This window comes from Cynocephalus volans, chromosome 1 (genome assembly GCF_027409185.1).
Source record: "Cynocephalus volans isolate mCynVol1 chromosome 1, mCynVol1.pri, whole genome shotgun sequence".
Classification (NCBI taxonomy): domain Eukaryota; kingdom Metazoa; phylum Chordata; class Mammalia; order Dermoptera; family Cynocephalidae; genus Cynocephalus; species Cynocephalus volans.
In genome coordinates this window covers 63,277,788-63,288,483 of record NC_084460.1, presented here as the reverse complement: position 1 = coordinate 63,288,483, position 10,696 = coordinate 63,277,788, and the positions used below count along the sequence as shown (strand labels likewise).

The window sequence follows — 10,696 nt, the reverse complement described above, 5'->3', positions numbered from 1 at the left end:
TTCACACCCTACGCCCCCGCCCCCACGCTCCTGGCTCTGCTGCCTGAGCCGTCCTGGCATACTTAATCCGTACTTGATCCCTGCCCGCTGCACCAGCCTCGGACTCTGGGCTCAGCGCGCAGACCTTCGTCCTCAGCTCTGAGGGGAGGGGGTCCCACAGCATTTCTGCTCCTCCCCCAAGACTGCGGCAGGGCGCAGCAACAGCAGACCCCACACAGTAAGTACCTCTAGGGGAAACGACTCTTTCGCTCCCACTAACTGTATAATCAGGCCCAAGATAGGCAGGTGAAGAAGGTTCTGGATGACCCTGCCTTGCATCCCCAGACTGGCCTGCCCTTTCTTCTAAGCCCGCCCCGAATCCTGGCCAGGGCTCCTGGTGATCGAGCCCTTCCGGGAGGGCTGGGGTCGGCCGGGCCAGGTGCTCGGGGCTGCTGGGGGAGGGGCACCCACACCTGTGCGCTACAAAGAGTTGGGACTAAGACCGGGGTGCAGTGATGACTGGGGTGAGGGGAGACGACTGGGCCTGGGGGATGCAAAACCGCAGCCCTGCGGGAAGACAGAGACGCGGGGAGAAACACAAACAAAGAGAGACGCAGAGCGGTCCGGGCGGCGGCCCTCTCGGAGCAGCCCCCACCCCGGGCCCGGCACGCGTTCCCGCGCCCCCACTGCGCTGGCGTCCGCCTGGCTCCCGGCCCCGCGCCGCCGCTCCCGCCGCCCTCCGGCGGCTTAACCCGGGCCTGCCCGCGCCGCGCGGCCGCAGCGCCCCTCCAGCGGCGGTGGTGGGCGAGCACGCTCCGCTTCCCAGCCCAGCCGCGGCGCCCGCGCGGGGAGCTGGCCGTGGTGCTGAGCGCGGGGCTCGGGCTTGAACGCGGCGCCGGGTCCTGTCGCGGCCGCGCCCTGCGACACTCCCGGTCTCCTGGGGTAAGTCGCCAGTGCCCCAAGAGGCTGCGTCGGTCCCTGCTACACGTATGTGGATTTGGGGAGAAGGGCGATGATTTGGGAATGTTTGTGCTTCCGCTGGTGCGATAGACAGGCTGAGTGAAAAAACCAGGGTCGGCACCCTCTCCTGCCCACGGTTCCCAGAGCTCACCGTGTGGGGCCTGGGGGCGGTGACCGTTTTAGGTCTAGACTAGGTTGGAGAGAACCCTCCGCCCGAGGACGCGGGGCTGTGGAGGCCCGTCTTCTCTCCGCTGGGCAGGCCAGGAACGCCCAGAGGCTCCCTCAGAGGAGGTGGACCAGGACATTCGCTCCCCAAAGGGCCCTTTGTCTCCCCAACGTGGGGGTGGGGTAGCTTGGTGATGCTCTCACCGCAGATGCTATTTCTGTTTTATTTACTACCCCACCCCCACCCCTCAACACGCGAGGTTTCTCTTCCCACAATGGCCTTCACTCCATCCACGGGATGACAAGGCAGTCTGCTACAGAGATAAACTATTGCCCCACAACCTCCACTCCCACCTCCCACCGCAATTTCCAGAAAGTTCCTGGGCGGTGCTCCCCTCCTAGGCCTTCGCTTTCTTATCACCATACACCTCTTTGTATTTCACTACTGTGACTTTTTTTTGGATATTGCTGGCAGGACAGGAGAAGGCATAGAAAATACCCAAACTATTACCAAACATTTTATGTCTCAAAACGTTTCTGTTACATGTGTGTTCCTCCAGGGTTTTTCTTTTGCTCCATGAAATCAAACACCCAGTCATTTTCATGTTAAAAAGGAAAGAAAAGCACAGAATTACCCTCTCAAAGCAAAAAGAAAATCCTAGGCAGCTGAGCCAAAATTACTCATCATGTAGAAAGGCAGCTGGTAGAATGACTTCACTTGCTCCATCTGCAATAAGTCTACACCCTGAGTGTCTAAGATGGCACTGAGATGGGAGGTGCACAGACATAGGAGTCTCTGCTCCCTGTCTGCCGGACCCTGCTCTGGCTCTTAACCCATCTCCTTTCCTCTGCCCTTGCCCCTATTTTAACCGGCAGTTGTAGTCATCCGTGAAAGTTGAAAATTGGCCCATGTCCTTGATGGCTGGCTCCCCATGGCCAAGGCACTCCCTGAGAGTTCAGGCCAGGTGTGGTCTGCCTGGCTGATCTCCCTGCCTTGTCCCCTGGCTTGCTGCTCTGCCCACTTGGGCCACTTTCAGATTCTTAAATATTCTCCCTCCCTTGTTCCTCAGGGCCTTTCTGCAGGGAATATGCTTTCCATGTTTTTTGCCTATTTGTCTTCTGCTGTCTTCTAGGCTTTGGTTGAAATATCACATCCCTGAAAGAGAATTCATTGAGTAAATACACTGTGTGGTCCCTGTTCTCATGGAATTTGCAAGTTCATCTCAGAGATGAGAGACTAAGCTCAGGGACTTGATGTCTCTGATAACTATCTTAGAAAATGATGCAGAAAAATTGTGTTCATAAAATTAAAAATTTCAGGCCCAGCATCCTATTTAGGGAACCTAGATGTAAATATATGGTTAAGATGTGTCAAATACAAAATATTTTATTTAAATAAGTAAGCGCTCACAGTCTACTACAGTTGGAGTCCTGGACCTTAAAGAATTTTCATTCTTGTTGGGAGCAAGACCAAGACCAGAATGAACAATTGGTGGTCGCTGAGCACTGTAGAGAAGAAAGTGGAGGAGGGATGGGTCTGCTTTGTCCTTTGGAAAGATATATGGTGCAAGGTGGAGGAGGACCTGTCATATTTCATGCTGGGTGTTCACTGACGGGTCGTTAGCCACAGGGTTCAAAGCAGACTGTGCATTTTTGCAGCTGAGAACCTGGACACACTTGGCCTCTGCCCTCAAGCAAAGACAGTGCCAGCATCTGGCTGTCCAAATAAATCCCATTCTGCCCCTGAGAGCTGTCATGGGAGGTGACTGCTCAACCTGCCTCCAGCTAGGCAGTGGGTGCTCCAACCACTGAGGGAGTTCCCACCCACGTCATGTTCAGGCCACTTCCAAAGAGATGTGCTCTGATAAAATATTTTAATGTAAAAACTGACTGGACTGAACACAGACCAGAGTTCATGTGATTACTCCAGTACTGATAAGTCTCTGGTTCACCATTCTGTACCTTAGTGCTTGTTGTCCTATCTATGTGCAAAGTGCTAAATAAACTCAGAAAGCAGGGTTGGCAATATTGGTGACACTGAGTCCAGTGTCTATAGCAATAACAGCTATTTTGAAGGACCATTTTGCAAGTTCAGAGTGGAGCAAAATTTCCAACTGTTCACAATTTTAAATCAGTCGACTGTTCCAGGAACTGAGAAACTGGTAGTTTTATTTATAGGGATCTGTATCAAATAAACCATCTTAGTTCTTGCAGTTGCAAAATTCTGCACCCAGTAAAATAATCCTTGTTGTGCTTGGCTGATGTTATTTCCAAAAGCATGGTAATCAAAAGATTTTTCCACAACATAGAAAAGGATAAGAGAAACAGAGATCTTATAATGAGTATTTCCAAAATTTCTTGCCATAGAAATTATATCACCTTCAACTATAATTTTTCTAAATTTGTATGAGCTACCTGTGTTGTTTTTAATCTTCACTTTCATTGTACCTACCAAAATTCCTCACAAAACACATTTATTATTCTACTTTTAGATTTCCTACAAAAGACAGTTTGAGCTGTTGGTTCATGAAATGTCAGATTCTGAATCAGACAGGCCTGTGTTCAGATCCCAGATCTGTCACTTCCCACCTCTGTGACCTGGGTCAGTCCATTGACTTTTCCGAACCTGAATTTATCCTTTATAAAATGAGAGTTACAATAGTATGTCCTTTATAAGATTATGGGCCAAGCCCTCTGCCTGATTAGGTGGGTGTAACCAAGACACAGTCTTGGTCACCTGACACCAGAGCCTGGCTAGTAAGCACTGTGCTGTGTGCAGAGAAGCCCATCAGAACCGGAGGAGGCCTTATCTAGGCTGTGAAGGACTGCGTGGAGTGGAAATGGAGTCTGCAGGTGCAGGGGGGAAAGGCTGGGGCACACGCCATTTGTCAGGAGGTGAAAGAGCCAGCACAGCAGCTTGTGACACTGTCTCCTGTCCAGGGTGCCACCACCAAAAGCTGAGAGGCAGACAGAGCCAAGCCCAGGTTCTGCAGCTCTGCTTGGCACAGCGCCTGCTCCTTCTCTTACTTTCTGGCCAAAAGTCCCAGGCACCCCTCTGAGGGAAGGAAGTGCTGCCCACGGGTGGGAGCAGATGGAGGTTGGTCAGCTTGCCCCTGTGAGCCCCTGCAATGCCAGCTCTGCCACCACTTCTTGTCTTTTTTGCTTCAACATGCCAGCTGGGCTGTGAGGCTGCCCCTCTGCCCAATGTGCCCCCATGTGGGAGCATTTCAGAGTCTCTGGCATTGACTCGAGCTGCGAGGCCACTTGCTTTCGTGGGTGCTGCACTCCCTCCCCAGGTTGGGATCTGGGGGGCTGCATTCAAGGGCTGCCTGTGAGCAGTCTTTATGCAGAGTCAATGGAATCTACCACATCTCTCTCCTGCAATCTCTCCCAGCCAGACAGATAGAGGACCAACTCTCAGGCCACTCACTGCTAAGGGGGAAGAGAGGGACAGTGGCAGACAGAGTATGTTTCAGGAGAAAAGAGTGGCCTGAGCTGGGGCCCATGAAGATGTGGTGAGCAAGAACTCAGGGAGGTTCTCAGATTGTGCTCTTTGGCTTTGCCCTCACTTCCTGGGGTCTTGGGGGTCTCCAAACTTACCCCCATAACAGCATGTTTAAAATTAGACCCTTGCTCCTTTCCCTGAAGCCAGCTCCCAGCACAGTCCCCTCCCCTGCCTTCTCCCAGTGCCTGGCCTGCCCCTCCCTTCTTTGACTTTCCCCACCTGGCATCTTCCCAGGCCTCAGCATTTAGGACTCCCCACCTGCTTCTCTTTCTTCCGGCAGTTTGCTGAATCTTGGTGTTTCTTCTTTTGGAGGACCCTAAAACTTTATCTTCCATGGCCTCCATCCACCTTACTGTCCATCCTCAGCCCGTTTGGACTGCCTCTTGCGAGTCGACTCAGATGTCAGATTGGTGATCCTAGAGCACCAACTTCATTAATGCCCCTGCTTCTACCTGCTCATCGACACACTGCCCTAGCTCTTCACTGGTCTCAGGATAAAGACAGATGCCCCAGCTGTACCTGGATGACACCTACCACCTTCCCCACTCCCACACCCAGGGCAGATCCCAGTGCCCTTTCCCATTGAACTCAGACTGGGCATCAGAAATCCTCTCTGGATGGCACTGCAGCCATCAACACTCATCAGTGATATGGGCACAAAAGGGGACAGCTGCCTGCCCTCCTGTCCACGATGCTCTACCTTCCTGGCCTGCCTGCTGCATGCCCCATGCCCCATGCTCACCTCCCACTGTGACATCCTCTCTCCTTTCCACTCTGCATGTACCATGGAGTGCTTGGCTATGTCCTGCCTGGCGGCCTTCCTGTAGATGGGTCCTGCCTACCCCAGCAGATGCACAGTCCTGGAGGGCAGTGTGCATATCTTCTTGCTCCAACCAGCGGCCAGCTGCCTCCGGCCCAGGAGGCAGGCAGGTGTGGGTTCATGAAAGAGGTGACTTAATTGGATGCTCTGCTCCATGCACTCAGAAGGGATGTGATGCCTCCCTCATAAGGATGTGGTGAGGACGAACTGGAGTGCTGTTGGTGGAAAGTCTGGGCCTGGGAATGGGTTCTGAATTGGCCAGATGGGATGAAAGGGTGCTTGGATGAGTTGAGAGCTTATGGATGCAATAGTCACCAGGCCACTCAGCTCTTATTCTGGTTCCCACTGGGTGCCTTTAGACAGGTGACTTAACTGCTCTGGGCATTGGTTGCCTATAAAGAACAGAAGTGGTGAGTGGGGTAGGGCTGTTCCTATCTCTCTCTCTCCTGCACCTCCACGGAGGATCCGCTGGGACTGAGTGAGCTGAGGAGTGAGCAGGGGCAGGCAGAAACCCTCTGGAGCCCACAGGCCCTCCAATCTTGGATACTAAGTGCCTCCTGCTTTCCTCCACAGCGGCCGGGCACTGACAGCATGGAGCTGAAGAGAGGAAAGACTTTCATCAAATCCAGCCTGCAGATTTCCCATGAGAAACCCCCAGACCCAGCAGCCACTGCTTCAGCCAGGGAGGATGCAGACCCCTGGTCAGCTTCTCTGGGAGGGCAGCAGAGGCCCCATGATGAGAAGATGGCCGCCCAGGCCAGTCCCAGGACTCAAGGATATGACAGATCCCCCAACAAGGGGGCAGAGCTGCCGGACCCCGAGGTGGGACCCACAGTCATCTGTGGGTCCACCTTCAAGCTGGTGCAGAAGAGCAAGACCCACGACAGTTTACCCGGGCCCAGCAGGGTGGCTGCTGCCACAGGGCAGATGGTGGGCAGCGCGAGCTTCCCGGGATCCCCCGGTGGCCAGCGCATGATAGACTACCGCCACTTTGTGCCCCAGATGCCTTTTGTGCCAGCCGTGGCCAAGAGCATCCCAAGAAAAAGGATTTCCCTGAAACGGCCCAAGAAGTGCTTTCGGAACCTGTTCCACATTCGCAGAAACAAGACTGAGAATGTGGCCTCTCTAGCAGCCAAGGGGAAGAGTCTGTCCTCCCCCGTAGGCCTGTCAGATGCTGAAGGGCGCCAAGGCAAAGCCTTTCTTCCCTTGGGCGAGTGGCCGGGGCTGGATGGCCTGGACCAGGACCTGTCTGACAGCGAGCTCCTGCCTGATTCATCCTTTGACCTCTGCAGAGCCCTGTGTGAAGATGTGGCCTCGCTCAAGAGCTTCGACTCACTCACAGGCTGCGGGGAGATCTTTGCAGATGAGAGCTCAGTGCCATCCCTGGAGCTGAACGAGGGCCCGGAGAGCCCAGCCCAGGAATCTCAGGCCTTGGAGGGCAAGGTTCCCAGGGGCCCCCTGCAGGGCAGTGTGGAGCAGCTGGCATCCCCTGCCCAGAATGAAGCATCGGACTTCAGCAAGTTCTGGGACAGCGTGAACCGCTCAGTGAGGCAGCAGCAGCGTGCCCTGCTGGGCCAGTGGCTGGTGGGCCCCCAGGGGACAGACACTGACCAGCCCAGGATGGATGCTGCTGGGCTCGCTGAGTTGCCCCTGTGCCCCTGCAGGGACCCCCACAGCAGCTCCAAAGCCAGCTCCATAGACACAGGCACCCCCAAGAGTGAGCAGCCAGAGTCGGTGTCCACGAGTGACGAGGGTTACTACGACTCCTTCTCACCAGGCCTTGAGGAGGACAAAAAGGAGACCCTGAGCCCAGGAACACCTGCAGCCACCTTCCCCCGGGACAGCTACAGTGGGGACGCCCTCTACGAGCTCTTCTATGACCCCAGTGAGGGCCCTGTTGGCCCGAGCTTGGATGATGACCTGTGTGTGTCTGACAGTCTGTCAGGGCCAGCCCTGGGGACACCACTGTCTATGTGCAGCTTCCACGTGGGGGCTGAGGAGAACCTGGCGCCAGCACCAGGCCCTGACCTGCTCAGCCAGGGCTTCCTGCAGAGCTCCTGGAAAGGCAAGGAGTGCCTGCTGAAGCTCTGCGACACTGAGCTCGCCATCACCATGGGCATTGTCAACTGGCTCCGCCGTGGCCCAGAGCCCCGTGCTCCACCAGCCCCCACCCCTACCCCTGCCCCTGTCCCAGGGGAGCCTGCAGCCCCAACCAGCCCCCAGAGAGTCCCCAGGGAGCCAGCAGAGAAGCTGGAGGACAAGGGGGCCCGGGCAGCAGATGCAGGCAGGGCCACAGTGTGCTCAGCACCCAGCAGGCAGGAGCTGTGGGCACACTCGGGTGCCAAAGGCCTGTTTGCTGGAGAAAGTGAAGTCCCAGGGGGTGCCACATGGGGGACCAGCATGCCATCCTGGGACCCCTCTCTGGAGGAAGGGACACAAGGCCACCCTGAAGGCTTGTTCTCTGTGGGGTCTACAGCCTCCAAGACAACAGACAATCCCAGTAAAAACAAGGCCCCAAACCCTTCTGCCTGGCCCAGCTCCCAGAAGGAGGCCAGGCCTTCTGGGAACCTGGGGTGTTTTCAAGGCCCCTGGAAGCCAGGTCACAGGGGAAGCACTCTGGATGCAGAGCCCATGCTGATGGGCTGTGTGGCCCACGTGGCAGCCCTGCAGATCCTCCCAGATGGCCAGCCCCTGGCCACATGGTCTCCAAGGCAGGGTACAGGCAGTGGACTCTTTGGGCAGACGAGGGGCCCTGACATTCTGCAGCAGAAACAGCCCAACAGCTCCCCCAGAATGACCACCATCCATGTCCGGCCCTCCCCAGCCAGCCCACAGGATCAGAGATATCGAGACCAAATCCTGGACCTGAGCTGGCTCAGGGTGGGCCCCACCAGGCCAAGTGCCCAGGCCTGTGCTTCCATGGAGGATCAGCCCCTGCAGTTCAGCACAGGGGCTGTGGAGCAGGCGACACACATGGGTCAGCTGGACTCTGAGGCCCCCGTGGCTCCTGCTGCCCATGAGAGCCCCGGGAACCACTTCCCAGAAATCCTAGGCCTCACTTCAGACAGCCAGCGGGAAAGGTGCCCCTCTGCAAGTGCTCCAGAATGCCGCTGCAGCCTCCTGGCCCATGAGGGCATACTCTGCAGCCAGCTGGAAGTGGGGGCACCTAGGCCAGCCGTGGCCGAGCCTCACCTGTAGGATGGGCTCACACTCACCAGGAGCTGCATCTTTGTGCCCACATTCGGGAGAACCTAGGACCCAAATTTCCATTTTGTCCCTAATGTGAGGACTGTGTTGGGGGAGGGGGCAGGACTCAGGCAAGCAGCGGTGTGGGTATTTTCACATGGAGGCATCCCTGCCTGAACCCACCAGCTCAGGCAGCCCAGGGCCAAGGACAGCTCAAAGCTGCAAACACCTAGCTGCTCCTCCTACAGCACGTCGGAGAGAGGAGCCCAGGCTTGAAACTGATGGAATGAAAATGGGAAGTAGAGACAGCCGGCATGCCTTCACGGAGTATGCAGGGGCATGAGGCCCAAGATTCAGGGCTGGTGACAGATGGGGCAGAGCTGAAGAGGGCCCACCAGCCCCACCCCACCCTACCGTCGGCCCCAGGACAGGCGGCCACAGCATAGTGGAGGGCTTAGGGCTTCTTCTGGGGAACATGAAGTGGAACCAGCTCCATCTTGGCAAGAGCCCTCAACCAACCAATGTCACGGCGTTACTATGCAACCCTGCCAGGGCTGGCTGGACCCTGTCAGCCCTTGTGGATGGGTGCTGCTGGATTCTCTGCCACAAATTATCCAAACAAACCCTAATTTTTCCCAACTCACACTCTCTAACAGAAGCCATGGAAGGCAAAATGCTCTTTGGGAAGAAGCCAACTGACTCTTCCCAGTGCTGCTGTCTGCCTGCAGATAGCAAAGGCCTTTGACTCGGTCCCTCCATTCTATCAGCATCCCTGTTCCCCGACCCCTTCGAATGGGGCTGTGACATACACAGTGCCCAAACATTCAGAACCATGACGGAAAAGGCGGCTGGTGTCCTCAGGAAAGCAGGTGTCTGTCTGGCCCAGTGTCAGGTCAGCAGGTGCAGGGACAGAAGGCCCCTCCACATTCTCTAGGATTAGATTCTACCTCAGCCAAAACGCTGCTGTGAGACGCAAAGGATGGGACGCTACAGGCAGCTATGAAATTGTTTCTAGAGGACAGGCCAGCATAGGAAAGGGGATAGGTCAGGTTGTGGGCAGACCGCTGGAGAAGTCCCTTTTCAGGCAGAGCTTCCATCGGGGAGGCATGTGAGGTGTGCTGGCTCTGCTGGTGAGAAGAAGGTGGGGAAGGAACTCCAGATGGGGCTGCAGTCTGACAAGGTGCTGCGGGCTTGTTGCCTCTCCTGATTGTCTTATGCTTGGCTTCAGGCTAGAAAATGCTCTGTGGCCCCAATTCACATCAGCTCATTGAGGACGCAGGCTGCACGTCGTAGGGTCAGAAATATGCAGCAAGACTCCTGCTAGGCCCATCCAGACCTGGGACCTTCTGTGAGGTCACACCTGCCCCCACCCCCACGTGCCAGGACCTACACTTAGGATCACGAAAGCATTTCTGAGCCTTGCTATGAGCAGGTTACACAGAGATCAGCTCACTGGATCCCTACACCAACCCCAATGCAGTTGTTATCCTCATTTTTCAGACCTAGAAACTGAGGCACAGAGTGCGGATGTGACCTGCCCACGGACACACAGCTAGTGTTCAGGGCCCTGCTCTTCAGCAGGCTTCAGAACTTCTTGCTGAGCTCCCACAGCCATCACCCCTCTCAGCCCTCACTGCTTCCTTCTACAGGCCCCAGATGTCTGAGCACCCTCCAGTGCAAGCTACATGGCTCCCCACAGCAGGCTGCGAGCCTGGGGTAGGTGCCCTCAGTCAGTCACAGCCTATGGCTTTGTACTGCGCCTGACAGAGTAAGTGCTCAGTAAACACTGAAGGAATGAAAAATTGAAAGGTTGCGTGTGGTTTTCTGATTTCTCATTGACAATGAGCCTTGTTTTTGGAGAGAAACAGAGTTGAGGTCTAAACATGACTCTGGCTTGAGAACCAGACTCCTTACCTATGGCAGGGAGACTTTCCTTGTAGTGACACAGTGACTCCTGGTGATAGGAGAGAACCCAGCCAGGTCCGGAGGCACTGTGAAGGGTGGGAACTAAGATGGTCCAGGCATGGTCAGGGGCCTGGGGTCAGGAGGGGGAGCCAAAGGGCTTCAGGACCCAGGAGTCT

The 10,696-nt window shown here is 55.8% G+C and overlaps 1 protein-coding gene across 1 annotated transcript; it reads left to right on the top strand.

Annotated features, from left to right (window-relative positions):
• The first annotated feature begins 6,020 nt into the window (after positions 1-6,020).
• AMER3 (APC membrane recruitment protein 3) lies at positions 6,021-8,627 on the top strand. Its single transcript, XM_063087556.1, has one exon. The coding sequence runs from the start codon at positions 6,021-6,023 to the stop codon at positions 8,625-8,627; it is 2,607 nt and encodes an 868-aa protein (XP_062943626.1).
• The last annotated feature ends 2,069 nt before the right edge of the window (positions 8,628-10,696 follow it).

Excerpts from the sequence above, each read along its gene's own strand:
- AMER3 (XM_063087556.1), top strand. The coding sequence starts at position 6,021 with ATGGAGCTGAAGAGAGGAAAGACTTTCATCAAATCCAGCCTGCAGATT.